The 27,564-nt window shown below is 36.4% G+C and overlaps 1 protein-coding gene across 4 annotated transcripts in view; it reads right to left on the reverse strand.

Annotated features, from left to right (window-relative positions):
• LOC138696405 (fatty acid synthase-like) overlaps nucleotides 1–27,564 on the reverse strand; it is a 260,583-nt gene that overhangs the window by 165,574 nt on the left and 67,445 nt on the right. For 3 of the 4 annotated variants that reach the window (XM_069821328.1, XM_069821325.1, XM_069821327.1), the window contains exons 2-3: nucleotides 10,902–11,103; nucleotides 6,938–7,090 (exon numbers count right to left, since the gene is read on the reverse strand). In XM_069821328.1, coding sequence (XP_069677429.1) covers nucleotides 6,938–7,090; nucleotides 10,902–11,097 — 349 coding nt within the window. In that variant the 5' untranslated portion in view covers nucleotides 11,098–11,103. Of the gene's footprint in view, nucleotides 1–6,937; nucleotides 7,091–10,901; nucleotides 11,104–21,224; nucleotides 21,243–27,564 lie in introns of those variants that run through there. The other variant, XM_069821329.1, reaches the window with a different exon arrangement.

A 27,564-nucleotide genomic window follows, 5' to 3' on the forward strand; every position in this document is an offset into this window, starting at 1 on the left:
GTCCGCTCCATTTCGGGCAGATCCCAGACATTAACCTCTGCAGACGATGTCAAAGAGATATCGAAACTCTTGAGCACGTCCTGAGATCCTGTCCATATGGAGAGGTTTTGTGTAATAACAGACATCATAAAATTAGATCTGAAAGTGCCAGTGCATTTAAAGATGTAGCATTCACAGTAGGGGCCTGCATGAGAAACTATTTGGTTTGGCAGAAAATGGAAGCACTAAAATAATTAATATATTGCCCTACAAAAGCAATTCTGATATTGACTTAGTGATCGACCTAACTATTCGCTTTGAAAGTTACAGTGGTCAATATGATTATGTTGACAAAGGAAAGAAAAGCATTTACGAAACCACCATTCCCTATTATTTAGAAAAATACATTCAAACTTTGAGAAATCAAAGTAATAGGTCTTAAGAACTATTCTCCATTTTGTAAAACACTTTTTGCCAAAAACATAATCTAAAAATCCATCGATTAAAATGTATTTTGTTGTTAACTATTGAAGGATCCATAGCTCCTCTAAGAAATCACAGTTATAACTTACAGCTGTAAATTTCTGTATTTCTGTATCTGTATATTTGTTTCAATCTTTGTCACGTTCTTGTCATTAGTTTTCGATAAGACTTACTTATATGTCTAATATTAATTTTCTTTTATACAATCACACAAATTGTTAGAGTATACTTTGTCTTCTAATGAGGAAAGTTTCTACTAAAAAACTGGATATAGGCCTAAATGTCCTACATTTTGGTTCTTTCGTTGCCGGTTCCAGCTAGCAGGCAACAATATTTCCCGTTTCGTTAAACATTTATCATGTCGTAGCTGGTATGACAATCGTGCTGTATTTTTTTTATTGATAGGTTACTGCGGTGACGTCATTCTAGTGCGTTATGTCATGCAAGTGGGAACAGCCGCGCTGTTTCTTTCAGACTTGGAATATGTACAGTGAATATGAAAGTTCATTCAACTTAATTCTAACTTAATAACATATTATTCGTACATAAATTAGGTGATTAATAAATGCGGGGATAAATACAAAAAGAAACAATGTAACATAGTTTGATTTCCCTTTACGTCGGTTGGTCTCGAGTCTTTCTTTGTTATAAGATAATACATAAGTGGGTACTTTACCATGCGCAGAATGATATCGGAGAACCTGTCACCGCACCATTTAGTATACCAAAATTTAATACTAATTATGATAAATACAATACCTTATTGTAAAAGACTGAGCGATGGGAGTATTCAATGAAAATAACAAATAAGTTAGACTAGCTTAAGCTATCTTTGACTGTAGCTTAAGTCATTGCTTAGTGATCTATCATATTCGCTCAAGTACTGTATGGAAAATAATTAAGTAATTAAATAGATACTGAAATAATAAGTTACTATTTCTTAAGAAATGGTGAGAAATAAATGAGAGAATACATCTAACAAAACCAGTGTTTATTACTGTAAACAGCTATAGCCTATTTTCGGCAGTTTCATCAATATTTTTTTTATCCTTTTTTGTCGAAATCCTGAGCAAGTTCGCCAGGTTATAGTCAGACATACGTTTTTACTCTATGAAGCCTATTTCTTCTTCTTGAACCTAACATTTTTGCTTATAAGCTAAATAAAACAAGATCATATAATTCTCAATAGTACAAAGTACCTATAAAACGCTAGATGCACTACACCCTTCTCACTAAGAAAAATTATCCCCGCAAAACAGTGACTTATTGTCCTCACATCAGCTCCTGTAAATTGTGCTTACAGTGCTGTGTAAGCAATCCTCAGTTTCAAGACTTGCTTTCTTAGCTATAAGTTAAACCCTAGATCATAATTATATACCCAGATTGCTCTGCGTTATAAGCTTTGACGGTAACAACTTTTGTCAGGTTTACTATTCAGCCATCTAATTGTTACATAAGGAGTCACGTCATAACTCCCATTTGAATTGCATTAGCGACTGTACTGCCAACTCGTGTTCGTTTACGGCGGACGGGTGGCGATCCTGGCGCTTGTTCTCTTCAAAGTGCAACCGCTTTTAACATAGGAATGAACAATTTATATATGATCTGGGGTTTTACTAAAATATGCCTAAATGTCAGTTAAGTAGGAGGGTAGCTGCGAATATATTGAATAAGCAGTCGTGGACAGCCAATAAGGGGTGGTCCTCCAGCTTGGGGGTTGGGCGAAGGGCTAACAACCCATCACCGTAAAAAACAGCTTGTTACGAATCCCTACAATAAGCCTCGGAATAGGACTGATTCTCTGGCACGACCACAGCAAAGGAAAGAATAAAAACATTCGAGATTTATATAAGGGTATAAAGGAATTTAAGCACGGATATCAGCCAAGGGTAAACGTGATCAAGGATGAGAATGGTGACTTGCTTGCAGACTCTCCATCAATCCTAAACAGATGGAAAAACTATTTTGCGCAACTACTAAATGTGCATAGGCCAAATAGAAATGATCAGGACGAAATTGAAATACAAACTGCTGAGCCATTTATACCCGAACCCACGCTTTCAGAAGTCGAAATTGCGATAGAAAATCTGAAAAAGTACAAGTCTCCAGGTATCGATCAAATTCCAGCAGAATTAATACAAGAGGGTGGAAGTGCATTATATAGCGAAATTTATAAACTTGTACTTGCTATTTGGGAAAAGGAAATTGTACCAGAACAATGGAAGGAGTCCTATTTTTAAAAAGGGGACAAAACCAACTGTGGTAACTTTCGAGGAATATCACTTTTGTTGACGTCGTACAAAATTTTGTCCAATATTCTTTTGAGAAGATTTAACTCCGTACGTAGATGAAATTATTGGGGATCATCAGTGCGGTTTTCGGCGTAATAGATCGACTATTGATTAGATTTTTTGTATTCGACAGATAATGGAGAAAAATGGGAGTATAAGGGTACAGTACATCAGTTATTCGTAGATTTCAAAAAGGCATATGACTCGGTTAAGAGGGAAGTATTATATGATATTCTTATTGAATTTGGTATTCCCAAGAAACTAGTTCGATTAATTAAAATGTGTCTCAGTGAAACATACAGCAGAGTCCGTATAGGTCAGTTTCTATCTGATGCTTTTCCAATTCACTGCGGGCTAAAGCAGGGAGATGCACTATCACCTTTACTTTTTAACTTCGCTTTAGAATATGCCATTAGGAAAGTTCAGGATAACACAGAGGGTTTGGTATTGAACGGGTTACATCAGCTGCTTGTCTATGCGGATGACGTGAATATGTTAGGAGAAAATACACAAACGATTAGGGAAAACACGGAAATTTTACTTGAAGCAAGTAAAGCGATCGGTTTGGAAGTAAATCCCGAAAAGACAAAGTATATGATTATGTCTCGTGACCAGAATATTGTACGAAATGGAAATATAAAAATTGGAGATTTATCCTTCGAAGAGGTGGAAAAATTCAAATATCTTGGAGCAACAGTAACAAATATAAATGACACTCGGGAGGAAATTAAACGCAGAATAAATATTGGAAATGCGTGTTATTATTCGGTTGAGAAGCTCTTATCATCCAGTCTGCTGTCCAAAAATCTGAAAGTTAGAATTTATAAAACAGTTATATTACCGGTTGTTCTGTATGGTTGTGAAACTTGGACTCTCACTCTGAGAGAGGAACATAGGTTAAGGGTGTTTGAGAATAAGGTGCTTAGGAAAATATTTGGGGCTAAGCGGGATGAAGTTACAGGAGAATGGAGAAAGTTACACAACACAGAACTGCACGCATTGTATTCTTCACCTGACATAATTAGGAACATTAATTCCAGACGTTTGAGATGGGCAGGGCATGTAGCACGTATAGGCGAATCCAGAAATGCATATAGAGTATTAGTTGGGAGACCGGAGAGAAAAAGACCTTTAGGGAGTCCGAGACGTAGACGGGAGGATAATATTAAAATGGATTTGAGGGAGGTGGGGTATGATGAAAGAGACTGGATTAATCTTGCACAGGATAGGGACCGCTGGCGGGCATATGTGAGGGCGGCAATGAACCTTCTGGTTCCTTAAAAGCCATTTGTAAGTAAGTAAGTAAGTAAGTCAGTTAAGTAAGAACTGAAGAAATTTTCAAGCCTTATGTGTGAGAAACCACCAGCATCCATTTGAAATACATATATAAGTCGGCAAACCCTCGATAATTTAATGGCACATTATCTTCTGTCATTTTATTTGAGAGGAACTCTTTATCAGCAATTTATTAGAAACAGTCCCTAAGTTTCTGGGAAAAATCTCGATCGCTCTTCATTACTGAATTTCGTTGCAAGATGGTAGTCCTAACTTTCATTTTGTAAATTTAAATTAGTGATTATGTGGATCAGAGAGGTGAAAAATTCGACGAAAACATAGGCAGTCAGGAGGTAGCATAACTGTTGGTGTCACATGAGGCAACTAAGCCAGGAGATTATGGGCTAGGGTGACCAATTTCTTTTCCCTCCATTGTTGCATACATCGTAACTAGTAACATAATTACACTAATGAGACTTGAGATGTACACAAACAATATTGTTCTTCCTCTGACACATATCGTCAAGTGAGATGTACTGTTTGATAATACAAAGTGAGTCAGCCAGGCCTAGACCGGTGTCAGCAAAAAGTGGTATGCGTAGTAACTGCTGCGACATCGCAGTGTCTTGCTCGCGTACGTTTCGTGTTTAGTTACGTAACTACGTTCACTCCGTGAGGGTGCAGCTGTATATCGTACATTTAGAGTGCAGTAGTGTATTCATTATGAAATATAGCCTTGAACAACGAGCGTTTATTTACAACTTTGTGAAATACGAATCTTGGAGAACAGTTGTAATAAACTTCCGTCAGTCATTTCCTGATTCGTCAGAGCCTTCTAAAGCAATGATACACAATTTAGTGAAGAAATTTCGTACAACTGGATCAGTATTGGATAAGAAACGAACATGTGTGAAGCGTGTTCTCACTGAGGAGATGTTAGACGAAACTGGCCACCGACTAGAGAGAAGTCCTACGACATCATCCCGCCGTGTGGCTCAGCAGGTGGGGGTGTCACAGTCTTGAGTGATTAGAGGTACGATACAATTAAAATTAAAACCTTACAAAATTCGTGTAGTTCAGAGTTTAACAGAACCCAATTATCAGAGCAGACTTAGGTTTTACATGTGGTTTCAACAGTCAGTGTATGATGAACTACTTGACCATACCTTAATTTTTTATAGTGACGAAGCATGGTTCCACTTCAGTGCCTAGGTGAACACTAAAAATAATCGTTACTGGGACAATGGAAATCTACACCGTTTTCATGAACAACAGCTACATGACATAAATTCGAGCCATTTTGTAGAACGAACTGCAGCGAGTTGGTGAACATGTCTTCAGGCGATGTGCTGTCTGCCAAATATCACAAAGACGTCATTTTGAACATGAATTGTGAATTCGGCAAGTACATCATTACTCAATACTAAACGCAAAAGCGCAGAACAAATCCTCCGCATGGTAGCATCGTTACGTATGACTCAGCCGCCGAGAGTGCGATTAGGAGTCCAACCCTGATTGGTTTACCCTATATACGTAGGCTACATATCAGCAGAACCTCAATCAGAGGTTGTAGCATAACTAAAGTTTATTTTATACAATGGAGAAAATATGTTTTATACTACTTGATGCTTTAGTAAAAACTAAAATAACACTTCCACATACTCGATAACAGTTACTTATAATTGTCTGTAAGTGTAATTATGACATTTGATCTGAAAATGTCTGTTTTCAAACCAAAGAGAGTAGAAATTTGTGTGCACTGTTATAGCGAGCGTGAATGTGAGTATGAAGAGTGTTCACTTTAGAAATTTCTTTGCGTATATACTGTATACTGTATATAAGAATAACCAATCAGCTGTAGGCCTATACTTTTATATTCCTAAAGGTTTTTTTTTCTAATGACAGATTCTTGACTGTTCACCCATATGAAGCCAGTTGTGTACACAAATTTACCGACAGAGTCGTTGCCCAGAGTGCGCCATAGGAGGCTGGTCTACGCTATACCCGCAATGAGATGGGATGATGATGGAGATCTATTGGGATGCCACAGGGGAATTGAGATCCCAGAGAAAACTCCTGTATTACCTGGACTACGGGCTTGTCTAACACAAATTATAAATCAGGGTACGCCGGGGATCCAATCCGGGTCCAGCGCTCTAGTCACTGGACGCTGTCTCGGCTCCTCATCAGTTGAATTCTCCTAGATTTTTTCTATCGTATTATTTTCAATTGACGGCATAAAATATCTTATAAAGGCGGATGCGATGAATATGCGATGAGCATATGCTCGTTTCGGTTAATCTATTCAAATGTACCATTTCAAATGTAAATTATGAATAAATTTGAATTTGAATTTGAATCTAAATCCAACAGGTAGCCTGAGTGACATTCGTGAATCTTATTCCGACAGGTGGGCCATTATGTCTCAGCACCTTGATCGAGCCAGGTCCCATGCGCAAACTAGTATCCTGATAAGCATGAGGGGTTCGGAGCCCCAATTCCTTCCTATCTCAACACCGGAAACCCGTACTATCTCCCAAGACTTCATTTTACCTTACTTTTACCATTGCAGATGATAGATGAAATGAGGGGAAGGAGGAGAGTGTTGGTAGACTGATAAAAGGGAAACGGGAATACGCCAAGAAAAACTCTCTGCAAAGTCTGCTTTGCCCACCATAAATTCAACCACGATCTGGCCGGGGATCAAACCCGGACCGCTTGAATAGAAGACCAAGCCGCTAGCGTTGAGCCACAGACGCGGCTACACGCATTATATATAAACCGATCTAGTTACTCCATCATGAAATAAATAACTAAAGCTGAATGAGTTTAAAGATCAGGCAAAAGTATTGACTGATGGTCAGTGCGAAATGACATACGCAGCCATCTGCTATCATGAAGTTACTGACCTGCATCCACAATGGCTTCGTAAGTCCTTTCTAATAGCATGCGGGACATTGGGTCCATGATGTGTGCCTGTTTGTAATGTATCCCGAAGAACGAAGCATCAAACTTGGCCACATCCAACAGCTTGCCAGTGCGACAGGGGAAACCTAGGTGTTCTGTGAAAGTAAATATACAAACATTATTTATTTTACGTGTAGAGGTTAGTTGACTGCGAAATATGCAAAGATTGAGTTGAGTAGCGTTAATACGATGAGACCAATGTAGGTCACAATGAACATCACATTGAGCACCTCCTATGAACAAGCGTTCAGATCTCAGAAAGTATGTGTTGTAGGACTCATGTTTATTAGACATTATTTTTTTGTTTTGATGCATACTAGCACCTCCTAAAATATTGAATACTTTTTTAAACACCCTGTATTTGTCGTTAAGCAATATTTCCTGTGAAATGGTACTTCACATATTTTGTATACAGTACAGTGCCATCCCACCTTATTACATAGCAATTTATGCAAGTCATAACTTACTTCATTCTCTCTTCCACCTCATGTTTCCTTTAAATGTATATCTTTGTCACCTCTCGTTCCTCTATCTATCTATCTATCTATCTATCTATCTATCTATCTATCTATCTATCTATCTATCTATCTATCTATCTATCTATCTATTTCCCCACTTCTCCACTCCTGGTCCCCACATTTATATCCTCCCCTCACTTCAATTCACTTCACTTCACTTGCTATTGATATCCTTGCCCCCCTACTATCTACTTTTCCTTTCTATTTTCTCTCCCTACTTTTCCACTAAACCAACTCCTTAAATTATGTTTCTTCTTATTATTCACCCCTCTTCCTTCATCACTGCCCCATGGATCAGTTTCATTCTTCTTCGCCTGCCTTGCCGTTGTTTTATCCTGATTCTGCAACTCTCGTACTCGCCTTCGAATCGCCCTCAGATGCTGTCTGTCCGAATTCTGATGCATTTTCAGAATTCCGCTACATATTGATACTTCATCCTTGTCAGATGACGTTACTGGCTTCTCCTGAACGCTTAAGGTTTCTTCTTTCCGCATTCTATGTCTGATTGTTGAACTCCGTGGAGCGATTACCTTGCTATTTTCATTAATGTTACCATCATTTCCAATACTCATAGACACTAATCCCCTAATTTTCTCCTTCAGTACTCTTCTATTACTCTCCATTACTTCTGAACCTACTTCCGAGACATTCTTCTATACTGAAGATCATGTTGTTAATCTTTAATTTGTCTCTACACAGTTTTGCAAATTGATCTCTTTTCCTAGCTTCTTTCAGGAAAGGTACCAAAACCCGTCTCCTGCTCCTTACTTCATAACTCCAGTCATTGTCCATTCTGATGGAAGTGTTCCCTAGCAACCTTCTGTTTCTCACGATGTTATCCTTAGTTATCAAGCTCTTGAATTTCACTAGTATAGGCCTAACTTGATCTGAATTACGATTTAAATTTCTTCTACCTATTCTAAATACATCCACAATTTATCCGTCGCTCTAATACATTCCAAAACATTCCCAACACACTCCTATTATCTTTTCGTATGTTTCACCACTTTATTCCTTGTCCTTTTCTTCTACTCCAAAAAATATCAATTATTTCTCTCCTTCTCATCCTCTAAGTCAGGCATGCCAAAACCCTGTGCAGTCGCGCACATTGTGCAACTGTCTCTGTGCGATGTGCAGTTCCTATTCCCCTACCTGGAGGGAGTGAATCGGCTTGGAGGGGAACGCGACAGGGCTGTACATTACCTGCAGTAGCAGAACAGCTTTTGTTTCAGTAACACAGATCAGTACGGGTGCTCATTGAGCTATAATTGTAAATGCGTTATGAGAAATGAAAAGAGGAGTCCACAGATATAACGAAGAAGAGAAATCACGAATCATATTATATAACACAAATATTATAATGTTTTCCTCAGCCAACAGTAATCATTTTAAAATGAAAGGTTTTCATCAGCCCATGTCGAGGTAATAGTCTTGTGACAGTTTAGATCAGATCAGTAAAGTTCTCAAAATATGATATTCGCCCACGCTTATTTCTTAATCAGTACTCTTACAGCAAAACGAACTTGACAATAGCGTTGTTTTGGAGTCTGTACTAACACAGCCATCAAAGGTTGGATGATTTACGACTTTTATTTGATAAACTGATAAGTGATGAGAATATTGAGTGAATATATCTGAGGGTCTTGAGGTTGTAAGGGAAGGAAGAAAGCAACTATTTGTAAGGCGGAAAATTTTTCTGGAAAAGTATATAATGGCGAATTTTCCATCTCACGTTACTGTATTATTATGTTAATATACTTACGTTAATAAATCTTTAAACCTGGCATAAAGAAAATGTCGTTGGTTCACAGCTTATGAACTACTATTTTAACTTATTTCAGTAACGCTCCCAACTTGCTTATACCTGCTCTCAACGTTTTCCAAATAAACTATATATAAATTTAAATTCAAGCTTAATTTATCCAATTTATTAATAATAATGTGAATTTATATTAATATACAGCAAGGAAATGATTCCAGTGTAAAAGCCTCACAATGTCCTATTGCATGTAATTGGGAGTAAAATATTTTCTTTAACATTTGTGCACCAATGGTCCCAATAATGATTGACGAATAATGAAAGAGTATTACTTTGAAATAATCACTACCTACTACGTAAAATGAAATACTGTGTTCGTTTTTTGTTGTTTCGCAATTACTGCAATATTTATATTTTCTTCAAATACTGTATACAAATCATGCAAATAAATTATTCTTTACAAACGACTGCTTTGTGAATTATAATTGAGTAAGTCTATTGTTTCTTGTGTTACAATTATTGTCAAATATAGACACTGACAATAATTGTGTTTTTTCCTACCGCTAAGTGTGTTTATGTTGTCCAAATGCCAATTTAATTGAACACTACAAGCGCAGAATAGATTCCATTTTACTCCGGCTTCGTTCACTTATTACACAAATCAATGCCTTTACTACACAACTCTCTCTGACTTGCACAAATCAACCTCCACTCTCGGTTACTTGCTTAAGACTGACGATTTAACAGGATATGTAAATTCACAGAATAATCGTTACTGGAGCGACAATAATTCCCATGTGCTTCATGAAGCACCTCTGCATGATGTTAAGGTGGGTGTGTAGTGTGCGATCACTTTCAGGAGAGCATCTGTCCAGTCTTCCATTATAACACAGTAGATTCTCATCGTTACGTCAATGATATATTGTCTCAAAGTTTTAAATGAACGAGGACGAAATAAATTATGGGTGGTTCATGCAAGACAATGCAACAGCACATATAGCCGAGCGATCTATGCAGGAATTAAGGCATGTGTTTGGTTACCAAGTGATCGTTAATTAGCCCTCGCGTTCCCCGGATCTTATTCTATGTGACCTTTATCTTTGGGGTATGTTAAAATATAAAGTGTATGTATGAACAATCCTCATACATTAGAGGAACTTCAAGAAAATATTCGGGCCGTGATCTCCAGCATTTCAAGGTAGGAATTGGATCGCATATTTCAGCATCTTCTTCGTCGGTGTGAGCGTTGTATTGAAGCTGGCGGAGGTCATTTTGAACATTTTATGTCTTAAGGTAAGGAAATATACACCATTCTCATTAATTTTACAGAAGAAAAACTAACACTAAATGCGGGGCATCTTAGTAGTTCAATTACCGCACAACGTCGTTGGGTAATACCGCTTGAGAGTACGGCGGTGTCTGAGTTGCGTCTTAAGTTGAAGGCGCTATATATATATATATATATATATATATATATATATGTTTTATCTTTGTAAAACGTATGTTTTAACAACAGGTGGCACTTCTTATGTGAATCACAAAGTAACATACATTTTTAAAATCCCAACGATTCTTTCACATCTGCCGATATTTTTCATCCGAAACTAATTCCATTTAACACATACTGACCAAGTTTCCAGCGCCCGTTGTCGTCGGTGACCATATCTACTTTGTTGAACAAGTTGTCGCGAAAATGATACACATTCTCAGACCTAGGAAACTGCCCAGCCAATCCTGAGATGACGACCGTCTGCTCTGGTAGCGGCTGTGCCGTCTGAGTAAAGGGCAAGCCGTTTTGTGTCACGTCTTTTTCTTGCGGAGCCATGTTTCACTGCAAAACAAGGATTTTATTAAGACATGTGAATCACGAGCATCAATAAAAAAACACTAAAATTCTTACAAGTTATTGCGGAAAGATAAATACATAGAAATAACACTCACATAAGTTTAAAAATATATATTTCATTAATTCACAGAGATAATAAATCAAGTCAATCCGAACAGGTTTTGTCAAATAAGTTTTTTGATGCGTCCAATAGTTTCGAGAATCCGAAATGTAAAGTGTTGCAACGCTGCAAAGAGTTGCAGTACTCCTTGAAGTCATTGCTCCGCAGTGGGGGGTGAGTGTAACTCCAATTATCCACTCCGCAAGAATTGCGAAAGGAGAATGTAAACAAAAACATCTCATCAGGTACGTTTCGATCAAATTACTCTACATCACAACGTAAAGTATTCCATGAATTAATTACGAAAATTGTTTTATTTTAAATTCTTTATGACGCTACAACCTAAATTTAATACCATGAAACTTATATAACATTCACAGTTAATTTCTTTACTGTTTACGTAATTACAAAATAGTAAAGAATGTACAGTTCACCAAAAAAGTAATGAGACGATGGAATATTCTTAAGTCTCAGATGTAAGACATTGCGCATGATCAGAGACCAGAGCACTGATATACAAGACAAAGAATATCTGAGCTACTTAAATTCAGGCTATTTGGTTTGTTGCTACAATCGTTCCGAAATTAGGCTTAACTTATACTACAATAAATATGGTAATATAACGTAAATAATAGATAAATATATACATAAATCATATAGTTAAATCGACATTTGAACCTTCATGACTAGATCGACACTCCGTACAGAAATTAAAGCTTTCGTATCGTCTCAATAGCTTAGACTCAGGGCCTATTCATAGACATTCTTAGCCCGGGCTTCCGGTGGATGATCAGCGAACTAACGTTTTTCGTATTCATAAACCAGTGTTAGCGATATGATATGATATGAATCCTGTTCAAGTAACCCGTCGATAGCCGGGGCTAGTTTAGCACGTTCGTAGCGCGGGCTAGCGAAATGTCTATGCATAGCACCCATAGAAAGCTGTAACTCCTATAATGCGGCTGACGCACGCGGCTGACGGATTGCGTCTGACGCACTACACTGCTACAATGGAATGTTAGGGAAATGATTCCTATGCTGCGTCAGCTGCTTGCGTCGACCGCAGTAAGTTGAGCCGCGCGGCTGTACCTCTTCGAGAGCAGTACAGACGAAGCCGCAACGCGTCTAGGAGAAAAGAGTCTCTACTTGCTTTGCTGTATAATGTCTGATGCAGTAGATTTATTTACCGTTCTGGAAGATGAAAAACTGGTCGAAAGCTTTTTTTCGTTCTCATAATTTGTGCAAAGCCTCACCACACGTATACTTATTTAAATTGCCCTGGATTTCCGTGTAGATTGATTAGATAAGCTTCTATAATTTTTTTTAAATATCGTATAATATTTTTAATAAAAAATTAAGAAACTGAAAAAAAGAATACTGAACTGAACTTTCAACTGTCTATCACAAAATCTGCGTCGCAAGGAGCATGTTATAGGAATGAAAATGCTGAAAATTGAAAGTGTGAGAAAACAACGCAAAACTGAGCGTGTCGCAGCTGGAATTTAAAGCACCACGGGGCTTTTAAAATTGGCGTATGGACTTAAAAAATAAGATTGTGATTTTTGAGAGAATTTCTTCAAAATTCACTCATGGTTACCTTTGGAAACAAATGGGAGAATTTGTCGAGAGATCAGGTAAGAAAAATATAATCTATTCTAAATGTATATAGTTTATTAGCATTATGTGACACATTTGTATTGTTGTAAACATGTTGTACAATGTGTAAATAACTAGCTTAGTAAGTTCTAATAATACGATTATTTTGCCAGTATACTGTCCCTGCGTGACTACTGAAATATTTCGTAAATGAATCGCGCACATAAAATCCATCAATATTCGCAAAACCAACACCCCTAGCAAGTGGTATAAGATTTTTAGATGGTGGTGGTTCATTAGGGTCTAGTTCATAATAAAGTCTAAACCACGATAAACTGTGAAGTGTAGTAACTTAATTAACAATTAAATTGTTATTTTTAATGTCACAGAAGCATATCCAATATTCAGTGTGACGATACAAGCACTCAAGAAGACGACGTACTAATTATGGAAGACACTGCAGCGGAGGACGCTGGTGCACCGTCAACTTCTCAAATCACAAATGATACTTCAACACAGAATGTGGACAGAACGGTGAATTCACTACGACCACCAAGTAAACGCCAAAGACACTACGAAAAAACTATAGGCTTGCTGGAGGATAGGCGTATCGATAGAAAAAATATCATTGACAGTTTGAATCAGAATCACGATGATGACATTGATTACAGTATTGCGATATCCGTAAAAAAAACTGAGATCAAATTTGATTCATGAGGTGAAAATGAGATCAATGCAGATGGTTTTGGAAAGTCGCTACACAAGGCCTTTCATTTTGCCATCGGAACCTTCAGCATCAACAAGCATTAGTAGTTGGATGACATGATCAACTTTGAATATCAGCAATCATTCAATCGTCCGTAACTCGTATGACTACACGGGATTTGAAACCCGGCAACTTTCCAATCACTGTGATTGTTTTTCAGTGTTAAAATATAAAAATTGATTAAATTACTACAGTTTATACAAATAAAGTATTTTTACTTTACAGTTTTTTCATTGTTACATTTCAATGATGCAAGAAAAAATTGATTAAATATATTACTACAATACTACTATAAAGCATTTATACTTTACATACCTCAGTGTTATGGCTAACTTTTATTCATGAGTTATAGGGTACAGATATCTACTTGAAGAATCTTTCTTGAGATCGTCTTTGATCAGGTCGAGAACATAGTTGAACTGAGCAATGTTTAGCCTAAAAACTCCAGAAATATCTTGTCATCTTGTAACATGTGCCGATTAATTAATATTGTAAAAAACCTTCCTCACGCCTTGTTCTAAATATGGGATATACTTCAGCGTTTCCCTCATTTATTTGATGAAGCAGAATTTCTTCCCCTTCATTTCCTTCCAATAGCAATTGAGGACCTAACATTCTAAACGTGTTAAGTGCAAAAAAAAAAAAAAACAACTTTCTGAGATATTGATGAAGAACACGCTGCGCAATGCATGTTGAGATACCTATAACATCTTCTTTTGGCGCACGAATGAGACACTTACAGTTTAGCTACAACAAAGACAATTTAATATCATATTCTCATATGGATGTTTCTTCCTTAGATTGAATAAAATGAAATTTGAAAAATTGGAACTTCGCTTATTTAGAATGTCAGGTCTTCAAATATAACAATAAATTGCTTTCACTCATTGTGCAAGTATCCTCTCACTACCAAAAGACCGCACGCCTCTGACGTTTCATAGGAATCGCCTACTAATGCGTCAGCCGTGAACGTCAGACGCACTACGTCAGCCGCGTGCGTCAGCCGCATCATAGGAATTACACCTTAAGACTTCTGCGTATTGTGCAGAAGAGAGCGAGTTCGATTCTTAATCTATACTAACGGTTTTTTTTTTGTCTGAATAACGTTGAAATAGAGTTATACAGAGTCCTGAGATTAAGTGTTAATGATCACAGACAATATAAAATTACAAATGACTCGTAGGCTATAATATTATAAACGTTAATCTAATGAATGCATTTACACCATTTATATATTATACATATATACATATATTTACAGTGTAAATGCATATATAATAAAAACTAACAATTAAAATGAAGTTAAAAAATGATTTAACAACAAGCATTAAGAAATTTGGGCCTATTTCAAATAACTATACATTTAAATATTAACTTATCAGCCACCGAGACAAGATAGAGAAACAGACATTTATCCAGTTTTTTAGCCTTACCGCAGGCAGGTTCCCATTCAAAATACTGAAGAATATTATAGCCTGGCCCATTTAGGAAGACGTTCCGAGAGGGAAAACATGTGAGTGAGAGTGCTAACTTTCCCTCCTCGAGAAGGCTTTAAATCAAGTGTTTTTTATATAATTTCATTCATTTACTGTATTCTATATGTCATACATTAGTATTGAAGCTTTAAGATGTGGAATAAGTTACAATTTTGTAAGTTTACAATTTTACCAATTTTTTACTATATAGATGAGGAGGTAAGACGTGGCATATGAGCTGTGTGACAGGGGAAAGAATGAGCTATCAGGAAGAGAGTTTGTTTCATGATGGTTAATATTATACGAATTTACTGACACAAAAGTTCATCCATCTTCCCACTTTATACCCATTGACTTTTAGTAGATTATTTTACGACGCCTTATCAACAGCTTAGGTTATTTAGCGTCTGAATGATATGAAGGTGATAATGCCGGTGAAATGAGTCCGGGGTCCAACACCGAAAGTTACCCAGCATTTGCTCGTGTTGGGTTGAGGGAAAACCCCGGAAATAACCTCAACCAGGTAACTTGCCCCGACCGGGAATCGAACCCGGGCCACCTGGTTTCGCGGCTAGACGCGCTAACCGTTACTCCACAGGTGTGGACTATACCCATTGATGATATAGCCACGGCATGCATGATATGATTACAGGACAGGTCTTGCCTCCTCTACTATAATATAGCTCACCTCAAAATTAGTTACATGGCCCTCGGTAGAAAATATCCTGAGTACATCCGTGATCGATCAGGCTGCCGTACAGCATCTTAAGACCCCGCTTTGAGGAATATAATATCTACCGTGTGAAACAATAGTCACTTGCCAAAGGGGAAAAACATTGTTATTTGAAATGACAAGTGTATAGAGGATTCCACTTTAAGAAAATAGCATTGAACATATTATGGAGCTGTTCCATCAACTATTTATAAGTATTTTTCTTGAGAAATGGGAATTAATTAGTTCCATTTAATTCCAAAGTTTAATTGAGAACTAGATCGATTTCTTATGCTAAAATTGTGTTACACCTCTAAAATTACCATATATTTAATTTACGAATAACGGGGTACAGTGGCGGTTGCTCGGGGGAGGGAAGGGAGGAACGTCCTCCTCACATTTTTCTTCTTTTGAAAGTAAATACCAAATAAAATATGTGCCTTGAAATTCGAGGAAGATTCGATAATTTTTAAGTTCACAGCTATAAGAAAACCTCGGTTGAACGAGTTCTAAACGACGCGCGCTCATGTGCTGGTAGAAAACTGTGAGAAGGATGCGAGATTGTTTGTGTGGAGGAAAGTCAAGCCATTCCTCTTTTACTGCAGATAGCACACATAGACAACAGCGCACTAGCGGTCAGAGAAAGAAGCAGAGTTTTAAAGCGAGTAAATGAACAGAAAGGGAGGAGATCCTCCTCTGAATCAGCGCATGGGCGGGAAATAGAAACCGACTGGTCGTGCAGCAAGCTCGTTATCGCTGCCATCTAACGATCTTGCATTCAACCAGACTATAACACATCTAGGAGGAGGCACAATAAAGGCAGTTTTAATGCAACGCTATAAAAGACACCATAATATAAACTTTTTAAAAATTATAAATCAAAAATATTATTCATTGCACTTTATATAGGCTACTATTCATGGTTTGAAACTTTCAATGATATTTGAAAGTTAAAATCGGGTTTATATAAAACAAAGAGGAAGTAGTTCTACGTTAGTATCGTAGATCTTTTTGGCCCCTGAAATTCACTTCCATTCATTGTGTATACTAGACAGGGCAACAGCCAAGTTGTCAGTTTTGTACAAATATATTTGAAATTGAAAGTAGTACTACATTATTTTTAACATAAAAAATTGGCCACCGGCAACTTTGAACTATAATGGTAGTATGACTTTACAAGAACTGATATTCTTCAAAAGCATGTGATACTGAACTTGTAAAATGTACATGTGGCAACACAGATCACGTGGGTGGGTGCAGTGTTCTCGTTTCCTCAGATTATTTCCCATTTCCGCGGTTCCGATTACGTGTTAGAGGCTATAGTCTCTTCCAACACGTGTGATGCTGTAGTGTGCACGAAAAATGCTGCGAGGTGAATTTCCTTGTAATTGTTAATTTGTGCAATTATTCAACAATGACTGGAAGTGAAAACCTTATATATTTTTGAAAATTTAGGAAACTCAGTTTACAAAAACAGATTATTGCTATACAGAAGGGAAGGCCAACCCCAACACTACCTGGTCTTACATGTATGCATGTTGGCTAATTTGTGGCATGTTTCATTCAAGAAGATGTCATTTCGTCCTGTTACCTTCTTTCCTCCTCTTAAGAAATACGCAGGAGCCGCCACTGACGAGGTAACAGCTAAATTGATATAGTCTTCCGCTCGCTTGCCGAACATATCCGCTGAAAAAACTTAACAGACAAGTAGGGGTGGTACAGTTGAGGCTAAGATTTCACACTGTTAAAACACGAACCATGTCGGCGCTTATTTGAAGAAGTACACAAAATTTAACAGTCAGCAAAACAACAAAGGCATTAGATATGTATCTTAGGTTCTTGTTTGATTAAAGTGTGAAGTTAATAAGGGAAAAAGTGTGCTGCACATAATCTTAATTTTGTATTATAAGCACTCCGTAACATTTAATAACGGAAAACGTGTGCTGCAAATAATCTTAAATTTGTATTATAAGCGCTTCTTAACATTTAATAACGGTAAACATGTGCTGCACATAATCTTAAGTCTATATTTTAAGCACTTCTTAACCCAATAAAATAACAGTTTTATTATTATTATTATTATTATTATTATTATTATTCAAATACGTGGGGTGTGCTATAAGCAGTAACATAAGCTGCTGTCAAGAAGAATAATAATGGCAAAGGAAGCTTTTAATAGAAAATGGACCTCTGGAGAAAGAACTAAGGAAGAGACTAGTGAAGTACTTTGTGTGGAGTGTAGCATTGTATGAGCAGAAACATGGACATTATGACGAAGTGAAGAGAAGCGAATAGAAGCATTTGAAATGTGGATATGGAGAAGGATGGAGCATATGAAATGGACAGACAGAGTAAGAAAGGAAGCTGTGTTGGAAAAAGTGGATGAAGAAAGAATGATGCTGAAACTGATCAGAAAGAGGAAAAGAAATTGGTTGGGTTACTGGTTGAGAAGAAACTGAACAATGATGCTGAAACTGATCAGAAAGAGGAAAAGAAATTGGTTGGGTTACTGGTTGAGAAGAAACTGCCTTCTGAAGGATGCACTGGAAGGATTGGTGAACAAGAGAAGAGTTCGGGGCAAAAGAAGATATCAGATGATAGACGACATTAAGATATATGGATCATATGCGGAGACGAAGAGGAAGGCAGAAAATAAGAAAGATTGGATAATGCTGGATTTGCAGTGAAATACTTGCCCTTGGGAAGAACACTATGAATGAATTATTATTATTATTATTATTATTATTATTATTATTATTATTATTATTATTATTATTATTTGTAATTGCAGTAACGTTTTAGGTCCCTAAAACTGTATTTTAATGCTTACTTTCGATCATTATGGAGCCTAGTTGAGGTGTCTAAAAGTTGGTTAATGGCCTAAATATCCGAAGTCTAGTTATAATGTATATAAAATATAATGTACGTTTTTGCAGGCATCATTATGGCATTAATAGGTTTTTTTATCATTTCGACGGAATCAACGTACCTATCTTGTGCGATAAACTTTGCTAGAATGCAGTACGTATTAGGAAGAGAATAAGATATAGATACTATACCTCACTCGTTCTACTAACGGAGGCATCTTGCGGCAACAGTGTACTAGCCGAGACCCGTAAGACCAATGCTTGTTTCTTAAGATGGAATACTCTATAGGAACATGATAAAAACAACAAGGATCGCGACAAGGACAAAGACGAGGACGACAAGGATCAGAACATGAGCTGCGACAAGCACCACAATAAAGATCACGATAAAACCACGAAATGAACCACGATAAGGATCACTATAATGAACAAGACCACGATAATGAGCCTGACAAAGAAAATAAGGACCATGGTAAAGATTACAATAAAGACAACAATCGTCGCGATAAATTCCATGACAAAGACAAGGATCACAGTAAGGACAACGACAAAGACAAGGATCAGCATAAGAGTCCTAACAAAGACAACAAAGACCACGATAAGGACTATGACAAGGTCAACGACAAGGTCAACGATAGGCCTAAATATTACGACGTGAATCACGGTCCTTGTCGAGGTCCTTGTCATGATCCGTGTCTTAGTACTTGTGATCCTTATCGTAATCCATGTCGTAGTTCTTATCATGATCGTTGCCGTAGATCTTATAATGATCCTTGTTGTTTTGTCACGGTCGTTATCGTGGTTACTGTTGTCTTTGTCATATCTCTTATCGTGTCCTTGTTGTGGTCCTTATCATCATCCTTGTCACTGCAATGGCTCTTATCGTTGTTGTCTTTATCATGATCCTTGTCGTGGTATTTATTATCATTGTTATGACCCTTAGTTATCTTGGTCCTTATCGTGGTCCATGTCATGAACCTTATCGTGAACTTTGTCCTTATCGTGGTCCATTTCGTAATTATTATTGTGGCCCTTGTCTTTGTCCATGTCGCATTTCTTATATAAGTCCTTGTTTTTTGTCATGGTCCTTATCGTGATTTTTGTCGTGGTCCTTATCGTGATCGTCGTCGTGGTCCATGTCGTAATCCTTATTGTGGTCCTTGTCTTTATCACCTTCAGAGCGGTTCTTGTTGGTTTCTCCATAGTCCTTATCATAATGCTTGTTGCCATTGTAATGGTCTTTATCGTTCCACTTGTCCTTGTTATGGTCTTTATAATGTATTTCTTGTCTTTGTCATGGTCCTTATCTTGGTAAATTTCGAAGTCCTTATCGTGGTCCATGTCATGGTTCCTACTGTGATCATTGTTTTGTTTGTTGTTATCGTGATCCTTATCGTGATTTTTGTCGTGGTGTTAATAGTAGTCCATGTATGTGATCTTTATCGTGGCACATGTCGGGGTCCTTATCGTAATCCTTGTCATGGTGCTTGTCGCGATTCACGCCGTGATCCTTGTCCTGGTCCTTGTCGTGATCCTTATTGTGGACCATGTTGTGATCCTTATCGTCGTCCTTGCCGTGAACATTATCGTGGTCCTTGACGTGATCCTTATCACGGTCCATATTGAGGTCCTTATTGTGTTTCTTATTTTGAAGCTTGTCATAATATACGTTATTCCAGCGGCTTGTATATTTGTGTTACCGACTACGCTAAAAAGATGCAAATTTTGCTAGAGATACGGAATCTTCCACGGCAGTGTTTCTTCACTGTACACCAGGCATGTCAAAACCCTGCACATTGTGCAGTCCGCACAGACCGGCGATCCGCGCACATAACTGCACATTTAGAGTCTGATTTCTGACATGCCTGCTGTACATTATCGTAAAGCATACACAAAAAAATCATTGGCCTCAATATGTTAATGGAAAGAACCGATACTTTGTTGTTTCTCATCATTCCCCATGGTTCTGTAAAACAAACTTTTACTTAAGTATAGTCTATCTCGGAAAGTCAATATATTGCCTGTGTGAATTTTTAAGATCACTACTGGTCCAAGCATTGAGTAGGCCTACATTAACGTAACTTCATTTAGTGATATGATTGCGAAGGGATTAATTTATTACTCATCTTATATGATCGTCAGAAATAGGATCACTACCATCTTACGCTCTATTTAAATCAGCGGGATAAAATGAAATAGGCCTAATTAATTCCGCGACATTACTGCTGATACTGATCTCTGAAACGCCTGGCTCAGATAAACCACACGCCCCACTGCTTTCTGTGCTGTTCGCCACATTATGATACTCAGATTTATGTAGACCATGGAGATAAAAACTGCATCTTTCCTTCACAACTTAAAATTTATAGCATGATATCTCGATTACGGTTTATACTACATAAGTTATTATGATTTGCAACTGTACCATATTCACACTCATTCACTCTTTATATTACCTTTAGGCCTATAATAATAATAATAATAATAATAATAATAATAATAATAATAATAATAATAATAATAATAATAATAATAATCCGTGGCGCTACAGACATGAATGACCAAGGCTGACCAGCAGCCGATTGCTGACCTCACGTCCACACATCCCAGCGAGGTGAACGATCGATCATCCGACTCCGGGGGTAACATATGGTAAGCGTGATGGTCCTCTAGCCGTTATAGCTGGCCTTCCAAATAGAATTTCTCTACCTATCGTAGTTTCCTTAATTCATCACGGTGCTAGGTGGGCATCGGTTCCATACACTAGCCGAAATTTCTTGAGGAAATTCCTTCCCCATAAGGATTCAAAGTAGTGTTCATTCTGTAACGAGAGTTCAGACATTCTACGCCTTAGGTCACAATGCTACGGAGAGGCACGAGTTAGTTAGTTAGTTAGTTAGTTAGTTAGTTAGTTAGTTAGTTAGTTAGTTAGTTAGTTAGTTAGTGATATGTTCATAATTTCTTTCGTGCCAGGATATTAAGAGTAGGCTATGAGTAGGGAATGGATTTTTAGTCCCGTACCTATTTTGTTTGCTACGTACTAGACTATGTTATTCAGATATATATATATATATATATATATATATATATATATATATATATATATATATACACGTTTAATGTAAACAGGATCCCTCTATTAAAATTCTATAGGACCTAAAACGCCTAAATTAGCCATGAATGTATATAAATGCCTGAAAGTTATGTTCGTGCCTGAAAAGGGCCTTTTTAATATTTCTGCGTATTTTTTAAATAAATATACTATTACTATGATGAAAAATGCGCAAAAAACAACAGAAATGACATTTAAATAAAAAAAATCTATTACAAACTCTGGTCTGTCAATTTCGTTCATTATTGGTCTTAGAAGGGGAGGGAAGAAGATTTTACGTAATTTTCCGGAACCGAAATTTCTTTAGAAAAGTCCATCCTAGCATATGATATGATATATGTCATAATATTTCGTCACAGCATTTCTTACGTGGACCTCACATTTTCACGTATACGGTGCCAGCATTAACAATCATTACAAATAACATTTCTTTACAGTATACTTTATTAAATCTACCCTAATCCCACTAGCTAGCTCCCATCTGCTGTTCATCCATCGACTATTTAATACTTATTCTATCTTGTTTTTGCTATTCATTATTTGTTCACTAGTTCACATATTCCACTGAACAACAAGAATTTTGCTTCGACTTAAAACAATGTGTCCCTTATGGTTTGATGTGCGCTGAATCCGAAAATGCATTTCGTACCATGTAAGGTTTTTAAGATATAGTATGATTTCACTTTTTGATAAGCGCTCCCCCAGGAAACATCTGGCGCGGGTTGGGGCATAAACCAAAACAAAAGCTAATGTATTTTATTAGTTTTTGACTTATTTACGGTTTACTATGGTTGTTGGTATGTTATTTTGTATTTCTAATAAATAAACAGATATTGGTCTCTTCTATTAAGTAAATTTCATAACAGTTCAAAGTGAGTTCTATGCAATGAACAAACAAGGGTGTGGTTTTCACTATTTAAAGGAAAAGTTTACCAGTTTGAGTGAAGGAAAATTAAAGGAGGGTATTTCCATCGGTCCATAAATTCACAAAGTTATGGCTGATCCTTTGTTTGAGGAAAAACTTTCCGTTACAGAAAGAATGGCATGACGCGCTTTCAAAGACGTTTGCTCAAATTTTCTTGGAAATTCTAGGGCAGAGAACTACATAGAACTTGTTGTGGAAATCATGTTAAGTGCATACGACAAAATGAAGTGTAATATGTCTCTCAAAATACACTTTTTACATTCTTAATTGGATTTCTTTCCTCCTAACTTTGGAGCGGTTAACGACGAGCATGGGGAAAGATTTCATCAAGAAATATCTGAAATGGAAAGGCGATATAAAGGAAGATCATTATCCAGCATGCTTGCAGACTATTGTTGCTTCCTTGTAAAATACAGTCCCGGATCTAGTTATAAACAGAAATCATCTAGAAAATTATTTTTAAGTTCAATTCCGAGATTTTTCTCATTATATGTATGAAACATTTTTATTGTTGTGTTTTAAACTATGTTACACCATTTTTGTATCCAGTACACATTTTTAATGTATTATGAGGAATTTTGAATCCTTAGTGTGTTGTAATTTTATCAGTAGCAGGGAAAAATTAAAAACAAATAAATTTTGTAATAAAAAAATTAAATTCATTTTCTTCAGAAAATGGTACGTGATGGGGCAATTTGAATTTTAAATTCAGATTTAGGGCACATATATTAGTAACACTCACCTATTTTTATTTCGGAGCAAAACAAAAAGTAAAAATTTGTTGTTCAGTGTTATATCTTACTGTTTATACCATTTCACTTAGTACAGCCGATTCGTTATTGCTATAATAATTTATGTGCACCATCAATACTTCCTACTATTCACACCTTTGTTAGTCTAATTTTTCCATTAGTTCACTAATACTGGTCACTTATTAACTCGAAAAATAATACTATTCACTAGATTTTTTTTCACCTTAGTAAAAATAGGTTGTTATAATCACTTATTTATACCTCTTTCACTGACCACTCCTCCCCTTCTTCGTAGCTAGCACTTTCTTCCTTATATTATCAAATCTCGTCTCCTCCACCATAATTTTCACCAATTTTCGTTATCCCCCACGGCTCACTTAACGTTTCATTTAATTCCTCCAATTCCTTTACCATCATTCTTCTAAAATCTTTAAAATCACCAACAATATCCCCAGCAGACACTGCATTAGAGTCTTTTAAATTACTTCTTTCACTCCCACCATTATTACTATCACTTCCTCCCTCACTTCTACGACTCATGGATTAGATTTTTTTTTCCCATCACTAGTCTTCTTCCTTTTTCCCATGCTCCTTGTGCCACTCATCCTCACATTCAAGTGCTTTCTTCGCAGACTTGGATTCCTCTTACTCTGCAGTTTAACGTTGCTTCCCTCTCCATGTCGAGTCATCATGTTTATATTTCCTCGTTCGTCATCATGTGAGTCCTTAACCTTGTTACTATCTCCTGTTGCCGTGTCGTGACCTTCGACTATCTGATGTTCCGTCCTTGCAGTTGGGATGATTTTTTTCCACTATTCCTCTTCTTTCTCTTGATTTATGTGGTTTTTCTTGACTGTCGGCTGTCTTAATATTTCTTTCCTCAGTAAAACTGATCTGTTCGCTGTTCACATTTTTTCGTCTTTTCGGTACCTGTAATCCAAAATCTGGGTGCCCTTCGTTCTTTAAGCAAAACTCCAGATCATAAAATTTACCATTCACTTTCAGCTTACCGTCGTACATTTTAGCAAAATGTCATTTCAGCCTTGCTGCTTTCATATATGGTAGTAGTCGGTTTCTTCTATTTCTGACTTCAATTCACATATCCACGTCTATTCTCACTCCTGAATTACTAAGATTTCTTCGGTTATTCAGAATAACTTCCCCTATTCTTGTATTTTTAAAGCTCAAAAGGATAGGCCTGTTGGATCCTCTCCCGAGTCTGTACGAATCCCTCAACTCCAGATTAAAGATCATTCTACACTTCTCGTTTACTATTCCAAGGTTACCATCTTCTTTCCGAGCCCGTTTCCTCAAGGCCAAAAATTATTTAGTTTATTTTTCTCATATTGCGATCGTAGTCACTCATTTTCTTCTTTAAATTATTGTCCTCCGCTATCAACTTCTTTATCTTCTCGCTGATGCTTTCTATCTTTCCACTTAAATTTTCAAAAGTCTGGTCTTTGTTGGTATTCACCCTGTTTCACTCCTGTACTAAACTTCATTTCCTAACTTTATCATTTCTTGAAATCACTTGCATTCACTCTTCCATCTTCCTCATCCATACTTCAGATAAAACCCAAGTCATTCTTTTAGGGCAGCAAAGGCTTTTATCCTCTATTAATATGAACATCCTTCAGCCTGTCTCTCTCAACAACACAATACTTCCTTCCAGTGTTACTGTAAAAAACCTTAGCATCTATTTCGATTCTAATATGAACTGGAATACGCAAATCAGATATATCTGTAGAAAAGTTTTCTCTATCGTGCATTCTTTGAAACGCCTGAAAAATTTCCTTCCTACTAAACTCAAAGAAATTCTAATACAGATCCTTGTAATGCCTCACTTTGACTACTGTGATGTTTTATATAGCAACCTAAGTGCTGAACTTTCTCAAAAACTTCAACGTATACACAAAGTCTGCGCCCGATTTATTTTCAATATCCGCCGACATGATCATATATCGGAATATTTTATACGACTCCCTTGGCTCCGCTTGCAAGATCGACATTTAGTACATTCTCTTTGCCTGCTATATCGAATTATACATGATTCCACACCCAACTACCTTGCCTCTCGGCTTACTCTCCTAGCTTCACATCATAATCATAATACACGTTCACAGCACAATCTGTTGTTATCAATACCACGTCATCAGACATCTCTGTACTCAAGTTCTTTCTCAATAGCCATGGCCCGCTCCTGGAATTCGCTGCCGCTGGGAATCACGGGTAGTCATAGTCCTCAGTCGTTTAAAATTAAGTTATTTAGAAATATTTTAAATGCACAGAATTAGTTTTTTAGTTATAATAATAATAATAATAATAATTATTATTATTATTATTATTATTATTATTATTATTATTATTATTATTTTAAACAGTCATTACTTTGTTTTTTCCATCAATATTAATATCTAGGTAATTGTCATTGTCTCAATATAAACCATGCTGATTGTATTAATTGTACTATTCCTTAAGTTGAGTGATTATATTCATATGTATCAATTCTTGTCTTTTAAGTTAATACTTGTATACCAGAATATATTTTCCTGTTTGTGGTTATATTCATATGTATTCAATCTCTCCCTTTTTATTTTATTTATTTATTTATATTATTATTATTATTATTATTATTATTATTATTATTATTATTATTATTATTTTAAGTTAATACTTGTATACCGATATGTATTTTCCTGTATGTGCTTTGATCCTGGTTGAGTGGAAGAGAAGGCCAGATGGCCTTAACTCTGCCAGGGAAAATAAAACATTATTATTATTATTATTATTATTATTATTATTATTATTATTTCTTCCTACATTCTAACTCAGTTCAAAGACCTTTCTTCTTGACTAAGCGGAGTATTGTGCACAGTGACTGCTTTCGACGGAGTTCTGCTGTAGACTGCCATCCTAGCATAAAAGGGGTGGTAGGTTGTTCAGATTAGGCGAGAGATTACAAAGTAGTTTTCGCGTCAATGCACCATCTTTATGCGAAATGAAACTGACCAATCAGTAAACAGTCTCTTTCTCTGATAGCATTTCAGTCTTCAATTCAATAGCACTCATTGTCAGCACCAGTTCTTTGTACATAAATTCCACCTAAAATTGAATATTTACTAAAACTATTAATTATTAATTTTATATAAACACCTAAAAGTCCTAATTTGAATTTCATAAAGAAATTTATTTATTAGCACATAGAAATCCGTTCCCTAGCTGTAACTAAAAAAAATGCAATTTTCACGAGTCCTCAAAATAGATGTCACTTAGCAATAAGTATAATTTTAAAAATTATTATGCAATGCAAATAAATCGGATTCATGAAATATTTTGATTCATTCCAAATCCTCACCAGTTTATGTTGCCATTGATTTGGAAACTTCAAATCTCTGTCCTGAAAACTAATTTGACTTACACTCTTACTCCCTGGCACGAAATATTTAGTAAATGTACATAAACTGTTTGGGTCTGAAGTTGTGAACACGTTAAATGCAATGCCGTTACACTGGATTATTTTGAAGTTGAACATTTAGGAGTAAAATAACATCTATATCTGTTTTCAACTCAAAAGAATGTTACTGTATCAGATCAGATAGCTCTAAGTTCATTGGCATCATAATTTCAGGGACTTATACAGCTCTCAAGAAAAAAAAGTGGCAGCACTCGTGAACAGCAAATATTTTCAAAGTATACTTCGGATCACGGTGATGTTACACGATGCAATGCACTTATAGAAGCAGTTTCGGAACTATGGAGTTACTCGATATTTCCGTCTCGTAGAGCAGCGGTAGAGAGCTCGCTTCATGATTCGTAGGTTGAGAGTTCGAGTCTTGTTCATGTTATAATTTTATTTTGTTATCGTTCGTCAGCGATGTAAATAATATTCAAGTTATCATTTGTATTCTGTTATCGTTCTTTATCGATATAAATAATATTCAAGTTGCCATTTATATTTTGTTATTTTTTTAGTGATACAAATAATATTATAGTTACCATTTATATTCCGTTATCGTTCTTTAGCGTTATAAATAATATTCAAGTTATCATTTTATTTTGTTATTGTTCGCTAGCGATATAAATAATATTCAAGTTATTATTCGTATTCTGTTATCGTTTTTTATTGATATAAATAATATTA

Source organism: Periplaneta americana, chromosome 3 (assembly GCF_040183065.1).
Source record: "Periplaneta americana isolate PAMFEO1 chromosome 3, P.americana_PAMFEO1_priV1, whole genome shotgun sequence".
Lineage (NCBI taxonomy): Eukaryota > Metazoa > Arthropoda > Insecta > Blattodea > Blattidae > Periplaneta > Periplaneta americana.